Source organism: Ambystoma mexicanum, chromosome 10 (assembly GCF_040938575.1).
Source record: "Ambystoma mexicanum isolate Mex_15411 chromosome 10, UKY_AmexF1_1, whole genome shotgun sequence".
Taxonomy (NCBI): Eukaryota; Metazoa; Chordata; class Amphibia; order Caudata; family Ambystomatidae; genus Ambystoma; species Ambystoma mexicanum.
In genome coordinates this window covers 1,442,053,486-1,442,066,592 of record NC_090932.1, presented here as the reverse complement: position 1 = coordinate 1,442,066,592, position 13,107 = coordinate 1,442,053,486, and the positions used below count along the sequence as shown (strand labels likewise).

The 13,107-nt window shown below is 45.1% G+C and overlaps 1 protein-coding gene across 8 annotated transcripts in view; it reads right to left on the bottom strand.

Annotated features, from left to right (window-relative positions):
* Positions 1-13,107, bottom strand: part of HECTD4 (HECT domain E3 ubiquitin protein ligase 4) — a 4,298,785-nt gene that overhangs the window by 619,424 nt on the left and 3,666,254 nt on the right. For 5 of the 8 annotated variants that reach the window (XM_069619495.1, XM_069619492.1, XM_069619493.1 and 2 more), the window contains exons 65-66: positions 1,174-1,277; positions 924-1,007 (exon numbers count right to left, since the gene is read on the bottom strand). In XM_069619495.1, coding sequence (XP_069475596.1) covers positions 924-1,007; positions 1,174-1,277 — 188 coding nt within the window. The remainder of the gene's footprint in view (positions 1-923; positions 1,008-1,173; positions 1,278-13,107) is intronic. The other 3 variants (XM_069619497.1, XM_069619498.1, XM_069619499.1) reach the window with 1 other exon arrangement.

Below are 13,107 nucleotides of genomic sequence, written 5' to 3'. Positions count from 1 at the left end.
ATAGAAAATGATGAGTTCTTGAATGTGAGGGCAGTAGGGTGAGAATCCTGGAAATAACAAAGAGGAACTAGATCTACAGCAAAGATAGGAGGGAAGCTGAAAAAAACTGTTAGGATTCCAGAATTAAAAAGAAATGTTGGTGTCAATGCGGAACTCAAAGAGAAGAAATACTGTTTCGGGTAATATAAGGGAAGAACCAAGCAGACAATCCTGGATTTTGCAGGAGCCATGAGGTCTTGTCAGCATCTACATAGGTGTTAAATGATTGCCTTTACAGCAAATGCTTGGGGCCTCACTGTGTCTCTTTGGAACTGACCTCTTCACATTTCCTGGTGTGAACTTCTTCCCCTCATTTCTGTACATGTAAATCTAAATTAAACATTTTTTTAAGCATCAGCCTTTAGCCTGTAACTCCGTAAGAGATTGATCCTTCTTTTTCTTTGCTTTTGTTTGCAAATCTGGTGATCCAGGGATTCCATATTTCATTTATTGTAAATATCTGGCAGAATTGTGTGGGTGCTAAGCAACTTCCTTCCTGCAGGTTGATAATCAAAGAGGGAGCAAGAGAAAAGATGCTCCTAAAGAAAAAACTGTCTCCCCAAGGTCAAGTTGGAACCCTCCTTTATGCGACAGTGATCACAGTATAGTCAGCAATGCAATTTTGTTCTCGATAGAAGTTTAATACTGCTCAGAGTGAACCAGTTTTTTAAGACTATTTCCAATTATTATAAGGTTTACAAGATGTGAATGTTTAAAAGCAATTTTACAGAAGAAATTGTGATTCTGGGATTCATTTCTAAAAGCTTGCAGCGATGCATTGTTAAAGCTTGGTCTTCCTGGAAGTACTGCGAGCCAGCCAGAGGCTCCTCTCGAAGGCCAGCATCTACTTCTATTTAAAAAAGGAATTTAGTGAGAGAACTTACACGTTTTCACATAGATAGGGCTCTCTCTTTTGGAAAGAGGGATAAAGTGTTGTTGTGGAAGATATTCAACATAGTGGAAGGCACCTGGAATATACAAATACATGGGATGAGCCATGAAATGAACTCGGAAAGGACAATAAAAAACGTTTACCTGTGAATTACTTATTTGAAGGATACCATTTTTTTAAAGAATTAATGGGACGATCAAGCAGATCTTAATTAGGTTTGAAAACAATTCTAAAATGCTTACCTTCTTGTTTTTTTGTTGGGGACTTGTCAAGGTCCTTCTCTTCTGCTTTACTTTTCTCAGGAGATTTTGGTTTAACTGTGGGTTTCTTCTCACTTAAAGCATTTCTGCCAAGAGAAAACATTCTTTTACATAACAGTTACCTTAATTATATTATTCAAGAAATCATTCAATGAAAACAAATGAAGACACATAAAACTGTTCAGCTTTGGTACAATCATATTTAAATCATATAGTACAGTTAGTGGGTTAGATAAAAGGCCATCCTAACTGTGATCAGCATATAGATACGATTGGCAATACAAAGTTCTGCAAAGGTCATGGGTACATTAGCTCATGATGGGCATGATAGAAGAACGCATTACTTACCCCTGGTAATGTTCTTTCTACAGGATTTTCCTCCCATGGATTTCGCTTCTTTGATATATTTGTAAGTCTGCTTGCAGCTTCGTAAAAAATGTTCATACTAGAGGGCACTGTGCGTCGTCGAGTAGTGGCCCTTGATGGCCTCTGTCCTGCTCTCGGCCGTGATGTCAACACTGGTTTAAGGAGCTTGCACGGCGCCCGTTGCCTCAGTTCATATTTTTCACCTCCTATGCTCAGCCGTCACGAAGGTTATTAACCAGACATTGAAACAGGGGAAGATGTAACAATTAGAGGGGTAGGCTGGAGGGTGATGAGGAATCCGTGGGAGGAAGCTCCAGGAGAAAGAACATTACCAGTGGTAAGTAATTTGTTCTTCTAATGGATTGTATCCTCCCACGGATTCTTCCTCTTTGATAGAATCCCAAAGCAGTATGTTGAAGGCAGTGGGAATTGAGAATTCATTGTTGGTTTATGCTGTAAAGCACATCCTTGCCAAATGTAGCCTTCTGACTGGACATAGAAGCCAGTCAGTAATGCTTACTAAAAGAATGCAAAGACGACCAAGTTGCGGCATTGCATATGTTTTCTACAGGCACCCCTCTCTAAAGAGCAGAAGAAGAAGCCACTCCTTGGGTGGAATGCACTCTCAAACCATCAGGCAGGTCTTTGCTTGCCAAACCATAGCATACACAAATGCATAAAATAATACATCAGGACATGGTTTGCTTGGTTACAGCCTGTCCCAATTTGTAAGCCGAATAGCTCACAAAGAGCTGGTCATCTTGTCTAATTGTAGACCTGCAGCTAATATAGAAGTTTAAAGCCTGCTTAGGGTCTAAACGGTGCAATCTCTCCTCCTCTTTAGAAGGATGCGGTGGAGGATGAAACACAGACAACACAATCTTTTGTGCTAAATAGAATTCGGATACTACTTTTGGCAAGAAAGGATGGATCTTCAATATCACCTTATCCGAAATGGATGTGGCTAGCCGCGGGATGAGAAAGACGTAGGTCTCCTCGGCTCCCGTGACCGCAGCAAATATCCTGATAAAATCGCCTGAAATTCGACGACATAAGAGCTGATAACAACCCCATAGAGTGTCGGATACCCTTGAGCACAAACGAGGCGTAGAGCAGAGGAAACCGCAACCGATTCCAAGAGATACGACCACGAGAAGTTTCGAGGCGATCGACATCCAGCTTCCAAAATGGCCGCCGGCGCGCACGGACGAACGCCCTGAAGTGAGTCAGTGCGGCATCGGAATCCAGCCTGTTACTGTTCCGCAACCGACATCGGAGGAAGAGAGTGGTGTCCCTCCCAACGGGCGGACTATAGCGGACCAGTGTGGAGGTGAGAGCGTAGCGCGTATCCACCTGCATGGGACGCCGTGACCCCTGCCAACAGCACTGCTACTCGAGAATGAGGGGCGGCCTTCCCGTGCGGCCCAGCGTGTGAGGCAAAGCTGTGAGCCACGGACGGGGAAGAGGTGCCGGAGCGGCTGGGAGGCGTGGGCGAGTGTTCCCCCCTCCCCCGAGCTCTGCTCCAGGAGGCGACGGCGTGCAAGACAGGCCAAGCACGCAGCCCCATACGCAGCTAGTGATATCGGTACCATGGGGAAAGACAAGTCAAGGAAACTCCCCACACAAAGCAGGATGGATCAGTATACCATCCAACCTCCCCAGGCAGCAGACCTCCATCCGCAATCCGCGGACGAGATGGAAACGGACCAGGGAATTTCATTGAAGGACATTATGGCTGCGATAGCCGATTCCCGCACATCAATGGAGCAGAAAATGGACGGGATAAGCATGGATGTATCCCTCCTCCGACACGATCTTCAAAAACTAACAGCACGCACTGGGGAAGTGGAACATCGCATATCCAACACAGAGGATAGAATTCATAACATGCAACAGCAGCTCCAAAACGTAACAACCAAACTGAAGGTACTGGAGGACAGAATTGAAGATGGAGGGCAGAGCAAGGCGTAACAACGTGCGTATACTCTGTATACCTGAGAAGGCCGAAGGCCCCTGCATGGAACTTTTTCTAAAACAATGGCTGACTGATCTGTACGAGCCAGACGCCTTCTCAAAGTTCTTCTCCATAGAGAGGGCACACAGAGTGCACACGGGCAGACCTCCACCCGGCGCACCTCCACGCACAATAATTGCAAAATTCTTAAATTACAGGGATCGCGATGCCCTACTGCAACATGCGTGCCAAAAGGCGCTGTCACATTCAACGGTTCCAAAATTGCCTTTTTTCCCCCCGACTACACCAGGGAAGTGCAAAAGGCGAGACACTCCTTCGACCACCTCAAAAAACAACTACAAACAATGGGGGTGAAGTATGGCCTGCTCTTCCCTGCGCAACTCAAGATTTACCACAAAGGGACAACAGTCCACTTCAATGATTCCAAGGAGGCTTGGCGCTGGGCAGAACAAAACATAGACGGAGACTGGTCGATCCCCGGCGACAACAGGGGGAGGAACCGAAGGCCTCCACCAGACCAACAGCGAGAGGTCTGCCAACCACCAGCGCAGGACTCACCGGAAGATCAGGGAGGCTGACCACTGCCCCAAGGCCTGCCAGATGCCCGAGGTCCCGTTGGGTCACCCAGGTTGAGTTACTGTCTTATTCTGTCTACACACACATTCGCAACAGTAGGCTACACACACTTACCTGCTGCGGTCGCGGTATGCCCCAAGACCGCGATGCAAGGAGAGCCCCCTCCCGATAGTGCAACAATCTCCACGGGTATTATTCGTGGCGGTTCCCCCCCTAGCCACCCCACCAAGAGAGGGCTCTCTCCCCCTGGGATCCAAGCCGGGGGAAGCCACCTGTACTTGAAGTTAAGTTAAACGCATGTAAGGTGTCCAGTTGACACCAGTGGGGATTTTTGTTCGGGCGACCGATGCTTCTGGTTGGGAGGAGTATTGGGGGGGGGGGGGTTGGGGATTTGTTAAGTTTAGTTACAGACAGGACCCGTCAAACGCATAAGATGATAAGGCTAGATAAGACAGAGTTGGCCTATGGGCGTATCCGCAGCTGGCGTATAACACCGTCAGTGGCAACACAGGCAGTGACCATCACAAGCACCCATGGCATCACATAGCGGTAGTAGCGACGCTCTCAGAACACTGAGGCTCATGACTTGGAAAGTTAATGGGCTGGGCAATGCAGTCAAGCGTCGGCTGGTGCAGCAATTTCTCAACAGGCGGGGTGTTGACATAGTGTTCCTGTCTGAGACCCATCTTGCGGGCACAGACTGTTCCCTATTCAGACGCACAAACTACAAGCTGGCACTCCACTCAGGTTTCACGATGGGCTCAAGAGGGGTCATGATCCTGGTACACAAAAACCTCCCCTTCCACCTCACGACGGTAACCCATGACACAGGCGGCAGATACGTGTATGTGACAGGCAAGCTATGGGATCACTCCATCGCTCTGATAGCTACCTATGCACCCCCAACCCTGCTAGAGCCGCTGCTTACTGACATTGCCCACCTTAATTGCAAACGACACATCTAATCTCATGATACTGGAAGGTGACTTTAATGAAGTCATGAACGTAACCCTTGATAGATCACACTTGAGGAATAGAAACCCCAATGTTCCCACCAGACTTGCCACGTTTGCCAACGCACTAGGCCTATGCGATGTGTGGAGTGAACTCCACCAGGACACGAGAGCATACTCCTTCCACTCAGGGGCACAAGCCTCGCTCTCCAGGCTAGATTATTTCTTCATCCCAGCAACTGATCTACATAGGGCGCAAGAAATAAACATTCTTCCCCGCGGCACCTCTGACCACTCCCCGTTTGAACTGACACTCATAACATCCAGGCGGATTCCACCGCCGAGCTGGCGCCTAAATAGCTACTACCTGGGTGACCCTGAGTTTGTGGACAAGCTACAGGAGACAACCAATACATACTTCGAGCTCAACACACAGACGGCAATGAACCCAGGAACGCTGTGGGAGGCCTACAGGACGGTGTTAAGAGGCGAAATGATATTGTGGACGACCGCGAAAAAAAGACAGCACTGGAGCAAGACTCTTGAGGCCGAACAACAGGTCAAGCAAGCAGAGGAGAGGCACATAATTGAGGACGCACCGGCCTCAAATCGGACGTTGCTACTGGCACAGAAAAGGCTGCAAAACATAGCGATGGACAATGCGAAACAAGCGCATACTGTAATGCGGGCGAGAATTTATGAAACAGGTGACAAGGCTGGCAAGATGCTGGCTTGGCTGGAAAGGATGGAGCAGGGACACAGTCATGTCCGAAGGCTCGAGACAGGAGGGCCGAATGCAGGGGTTACCGATCGGGAAATAAGCCAAGGCTTCGCGGACTATTACGCTGAGTGTACAGAAAACCCACGACACAGATGGACGCCACGATCATGGAAAAATTAACATCCCCACCTTAACGGAGACGCAACTGCAACTGCTGGAGAGGGAGATCACAGAAGAGGAGATCCTAAGTGCCATGTCGAGCCTCCAAACCGGTAAATCCCCAGGACCTAACGGCTTCCCGGTTGAGCTATGGCGAAAGGTGGAGACCAATGTGGTGGCCCCCCAACTACTCCAAATGTACCAACATGCGCTAGAAGAGGGCATTCTCCCACCAGATCTGCGAGAAGCAACAATAATAGTGATACCCAAGCCGGACAAGCCCCCGGAAAGATGCAGCTCATATAGGCCCATCTCACTCATCAATAGCGAAACTACAATTCTGGCGAAATTACTTGCCGAACGCCTGCAACAGGTTATTCCCACCCTGATACATCCGGACCAATGCGGCTTCATGCCCCAGAGATCAACACGTATGAACCTCCACAGGCTATATTCGGCCCTGGAAAGGGCCAACAGCATACAGGGCCCGCTAGCCCTGCTAGCAATTGACTTCGAGAAGGCCTTCGATTCGGTAGATGGGAGGCCATCTGGACCATAATCCAACGCATTGGTTTCGGTGAGAACTTTATGAAGTGGGTACGCCTGTTGTACGAATCCCCGGTGGCCAGGACCAGAGTTAATGGCTGGCGTTCGGACCTCTTCAACCTGGGGAGAGGCACGAGACAGGGCTGCCCATTGTCGGCCATGATTTTTGCAATCGCCATCGAACCACTGGCAATCCTCTTGCGAAACACGCCAAACTGGGAAGGCTTCCGTTGGTCCGAGACCTGGGAAGACAGAATATCTCTCTTTGAAGACGATCATCTCATATATCTGAAAGACCCGAGCAATTCCTGCCCCAGAGTCATGCAACTGTTAGAGCAATATGAGGCATTCAGCGGAATGCGAGTGAACTGGTCCAAATCCATCCTCTTCCCTTTAGGGGACACCTCGTTGGCAAACTTGGCGGCTGGTCCTTACCAGATCGAAAGAGAACAGTTCAAGTATCTGGGGATACGTATCACAAAGCATTTGACTGAATACACAACCCTGAATCTCTCCCCGTTTATAACAAGATTTGCAGAAGATACTCGCCATTGGATCTTCTTGCCATTAACGCTGATGGGCAGAGCGGCCCTGTTCAAAATGATAGCCCTTCCTAGATTCTTATATATCCTGCAAAATGCGCCATTACACATTCACCAACGAGAATTTCACAAAATAGAGTGCACCCTTTGGAAGCTGCTATGGGGGGAGGGCACCCACGAATTGCTCTCGCCACGCTCCAAAGGTCTATCTGGGAAGGAGGGATTGGACTGACCAGGATACAGTCATACTACTGGGCCAGCCAGATGGTGGTAGTAAATGATATGCTCCACGGAGACGGAAGCCTCCCACATATCAAAGGTCTTATTTGTAATGCCACGACCACGCCTCTAGAGCATCTGAATGGAGGCCTGAACCGCACACTACAAACGGATATGGCAACGCATACAGTGAGAATATGGAAGGAAACACATCGGTACCTAGGATGGTGCGGGAAGCTAATGCTGGCACAACCCATAAGGAAAAACTGCAACCTTCCCGAAATACGAAAGCTGCCCAGATGGCCTGAATGGGTCCAGCGAGGAATCGCCAGTATAGGAGATGTGGTTCATGAGGACAACCTGGTACCATTCGAGACATTGAATGAAAAGTTCTCCCTCCAAGACACAGAGAGGTACCACTACATGCAGCTGAACACGCTTGGACAACCCACAGACACATAACACAAGACATGCCGGAAAGCCCCCCATTAGAGAGAAACATAGTTTTGGACCGGGTGGACCGGAAAGTCACCTCTACCATGTACAATGTGATAATATGCTTTGCGACACCAGAACTAACCAGCTTGAAGGCAAAGTGGGAACTGGATGTGGGTCCCCTTCAACCGGAGGACTGGGTGGAGGCCCTGATGTACCCGCGAGAAACAACAATTTCCTCAAGACTTAGACTGGTCCAACTGAAGATTCTGCACCGCACCTATTACCCAAGAGTGGCTCTCTTCCGCTGGGGCAAATCCTTGGACGCACGATGCCTACGCTGCAAAAGTGAAGAAGGTACCTTTTTCCATATTTTGTGGGAATGTAGTAAGATACAGCGGCTCTGGCAGAGATGCTGTGATAAACTGTCTAGCGTTATAGGTAAAGAGATACAGAGATGCCCAAAACTCCTTCTCCTAGGGATCTCCAGTGACACTGACCTTTCCCGTCATGAGAAATTGTTCTGGTCGACTGCGATGGCAGTTCTCAGGTGGAACATTGCGCAACTGTGGGGATCGGAACGTACGCCAAGCTTTGAACAGTGGGTCACGGATGTGGACATATACGCTATAATGGAACATAGAGTGTACGTGGCGAGGGGTTGCCCGCAAAAAGCGGACAAAATATGGAGAAGATGGGAAGAGGCTAGCTAAAGGACAAGGATGGCTCCACAGCCTCTGTGACAGAGAGTTGCCCCCGGAGAGTGGGGGTAATGCCTCTGCCGAGAATAGCCTATGCCACGAGGTCATCTGATGACAAGTTGACGGTCTGTCGGACCATGGACCCGGAAGTTGTTTTTTAATGTTTTTGTTTCTTGATTGTCTCTCTCTCTCCACATCCTATCACATGCACCTGGAAATTAAGATTTTGCATATGTTCCTCTCCCCTCCAGATCACCCCCTTCCCTTCCCTTCCGCTGCTGCCCCAAACTTTCCCCCTCCTTTCCCACGTCCCTACCCGGTATTGCAGAGAGATAAGTGCAATGTTGTTTTATGTTTTAAATCAATAAAATCTTTGATCAAAAATATCACCTTACCCTTAAAAAAGGTTATAAATGGTGGTTTGGAAGAGAGAGATTGAAGCTCACTCAGCAAGCCAATGTAATTACGTTAGAAAGACAGTCTTCAAAGTCAGCATTCTCAATGGACAAGAATGCAGAGGTTCAAAAGGAGCTCCCATCAGGAACTTCAACACCAAGTTCAAATCCCAGACTGGTACTATAAATGGGACCGGAGGAAAGAGGATCATCAGACCCTTCAGAAACTGAACCACATAGGGATTTTGAAAAAGGAACCCTGTTCAGGCAAGCACTTAAAAATGGAAAGCACCGGAAACCTGTAGCCCCTGATGGGCCAATATCTAGCAAGATGTAAAACACGGGTAGAGTGTTGCAAGTAAAAGGGCCAATGTTCTTAGTGCTGCACCAGCTGCAAAATGTGTTCCAATGGCAACGGTACAGGACCTTCGTTGATGGTCTTCTGGCCGAAAGCAACACCTCCATTACATCTTCTGGAAGGTCCCAATCATTATATCTTCACCTCTCAGAAACCAGGCGTGAAGGTTCAGAGTTCTGATTTAGGGGTGAAGAAGGTGACCTCCTACCTGCGAGAGGAAGTCCTGTCTTAGGGGAAGACTAATTGGAGGATAGATTGACATATTCAGAAGGTCTGGGTACCACGTCCTCCTGGCCCAATCAGGATCATGGGTTTCCTGAACTTCCTTAACCTACTGATGACATGACGATGCCGGGGACTGGAGGGAACACATACAGGAGTGGAAAATCCCAATCAAACACATACACGTCCCCCAGAGCTTCTCTTTGAGGAAATTCCCTGGAGCAGAACAGGGTCCATTTCCTGTTGACAGTCGATGTGAACAGATTCACTTGCGGAGTTCCACAAAGGGAGAAGATCTCTAGAAGGACTTCCTGAGCTAACTCCCACTCGTGGGAGACTGGGATCTGCCTGTTCAGAGCATCCGCTGCTGTGTTTTCCTCTCCAGCCAGGTGAACTGTCGACAGAGCATTTCCTTCTTGCAGTGCCCAGAACCAGAGCTGCATTGCCTCTCTGGACAGTGGTAGTGAACCTACACCTCTCTCGTTGAGGTAATGCATGGCTACTGTGTTGTCCCTCATTATGAGGCCATTTTTCCCCCATACAGAGGGCAGAAAAGCCATCAGCGCTAGTCAGATTGCCGTCAGCTCCAAGAGGTTTATATAAAAGTTGTACTCCGACGTAGACCAATGACTGCTGATTGTCAGGTCATACATGTGAGCTCCCTTTCCTGTAAGGGTGGTGTGTGTCACAACTGTTATCTCAGGCCATGGCTACCAAATATATTCTCTTTTCATCACATTATATATATATATATTTTTTTGGTTAATAAACCTTTACAAAAACTATTTTTATGAAAACATACATATTTCAAATCGATTTGTTTCACAAAGAATGCATACTTTTCAATTAGACAGAATGAGAGGGTTCAAATATCTACAAACAATTTCGAAGTTAAAATCCAAGCGTAAAAAATCTATTCATTGTGCAAAATACAATGGTGCAAATTTGCAAATGTCATAGTTAAAATCCAAACAAAATGTTAAAATGCATATCAACCCGTCAAGAGAATACATTTACCACTTGATTAAATCCAAGTAAAAATAAAGCAATTTTGAGAAAACCAAATCATAATACATCACTAAAAGAGGGACATTCTTTTTTTGATATTTCCTCATCAATCATTTTCAAAAACCGAGTAAGTGCTATGATTAAGGATTTGTTTTCACCCCACATCATTCTTATCCAAAGTAAGTTCATAGCAAATTCTGATTCATTACTAATGAATTTGCTAAGTATAGACATTTTAAACACTCTAAAATAGGGACATACTAAAACCAAGTATTTCAAAGTTTCTTTGGGTTAATCGCAATTAGGGAATCTACACTGTGACACAGGTTTAGTGCCTGCATCACATGACCAATGTGCTACTCTTTCTCGTGCATGGAATTGGTTCAACTTGAAGCGCATGTAAGAAGTACAAGCTTTGGGACAATGAAAAGAATATAACTAAGAGCAACGCAATTTTCTTTTTCTAGAAAATTTAGCGTACTCTGTATACATACTATATTTAAGTCCTCAATTGTTACAATCCAATCCATCTCATACAGTTTTTTTTTTTTGACAGACCCATGGCAAATGATTAGATCTTCAGTTGCAGCATCAAGATTGCCCAACAACAGTTGCATTTTTCTGCAAAACGAACCAAAAGAATTCAGGCCATTATCCATATGGAGATCCTTATATAATGAATTAACAGGTGGATCCAAAACTTTGGCAAAATTACTCAGCATCCTCCATTCATATCTGGAAGCTAACGAAATTAAACCCAATTCATGATGCAACAAAGAATTTGGAGTGGTCTAATGTCAATTAGGTACATGTCCAAGACATATAGGAGTACCGGCTCCACTTTCAAAGTATAGAAAGCATCAGCAGTAAAATGGAAAATGTACAATATTTGCAATAGATCACTTTCATTTGTGACAAAAGAGGCTGTAGCTTCTCAATTAGAATGCCTTTCCACATTGCAACAGAGGATACATTGCACAGAGTATATCCCAAATAGGTAATATTCTTAGGTTGTTCAATGCAGGTACCATCAATAGGCCATTTGTATGTTTTCTGTTTTTTACCACCTGTAAAATCATAATCTTTGACTTGATGGGATTATGTCACAGATTATGTTTGAGTGCAAAAGAGGAAAACAATTGTAAGTTATTTTGACTCCCAGGAGGGTAGTATCCAAAAGTATAATATCAACTGCAAAGGCAATCCGGTGTAAGTGAATCTTACCCATTCTGGCTGGGAAAATGTTTGCTTCAGACCATAATTCATCTAAATCACATAAGTAAAAATGTAATAATCTAGCTGCTAAATTTCACCCTTGTTTTAAGCCTACATAAATTGGTATATAGACAGTCAGGACACCCTCCTGAATAATTCTTACCCCATACGAGGTATTAACATGTAACATTGATATTAAGAGTATTTTCGAAAGGGGTATGTCAAGTTTGATCATTTTGTTCCACAGTATATTTCCAATCACACTGTCAAAGGCTGCCGTAATGTCTAATGCGGCCATGTAAACTGGATTAGATGCGTAGTTCTTAGTTTGTGCCAAGATATGTGAAATAATAGTGGCGTTTAATGCAGTAACAATTTTCTTTTTGCAAAACCCAATTTGGAATCTGGAATAAGTGTTGTGTGCTACAATACCTTTTCCTAGCTCATACAGAATAAGAATTGAATCTGTCAGGCCAATGGGTTTGTAGTTTTCAGGAAGTGCACGGTCACCCTTTTTGTAAATAGGGACAATTATGAAAAGCAACCAAGATTGAGGAATCATCTGTACCTTAAAAATATGTTTGAATTTTGCCTTCAGAATAAGAGCCCAAAAAATAGGGTCCGATTTATACACACATGCTGGTGTACCATCCGGACCAGCGGCTCTTGAAAAATGTAATTTCGAAATTTCCCACTCAATGTCAGAAAAATTCCATTCAAGTCTTCCCATAGTTGATTTTTATGTATTTGCATGTGAAATACCTGAATAAAGCAAAGCTATTTGGAACTTCCTTGCGATATGTTCTTTCTACACTTCAGCAGAGATCAAAGAAAAAGCCTCGCTGTGGTGAGAATTTGTCTGCTTAATCATAGACCAGATGGATTTTGTATTATGATTACAAATATATTTTATCATTTTTTTATTTTCCAAGTTGTGCATTTCAATTTTAGTTTGTTTCACTCTATTTTTATATAGTTGCCAAAGGCATTTCTTATTGTATTTGTACTGGGCTGAGTAAATGCTATTGTTCCTCAGACACCTTAGTTCTCGATTTGTACTTCGTTTTAGCATCTTAAGTTCCAGATTGAAGGAGAATTTATGACCACAATTAACAGGCTTTTGTTTGCTAGCCAGATGTTTTAATTTAGGAGAGAAGATATTGTTTACTAATTCATCTGTTACACTAAAATTACTTTTTTTAGTGCCCGCTTCCCCAACCTTTATCAGTTATAGCGAAACCATGTTGGTAATTTAAAGACGCAATTTAGTGTTCCAACGCAAGGAACTTGATGGACAATCTAATTCCAGCAACCTCAAGGCTGGATTAGTACTGTACTTTATCAAGGAGATGTTTATTTTTAACTGAATCAGGTAAGTGATCACTGAAATTGGTATTGTGAACTAACACAGGTTCACTAAGATTACCTATTAGTTTGGAAACACAAAAAAATAATAATAATAATAAATCAATGACAAAGCTGAGCCACGCTTCCATATATATTTTGGAGATTCGTCTACAACTTG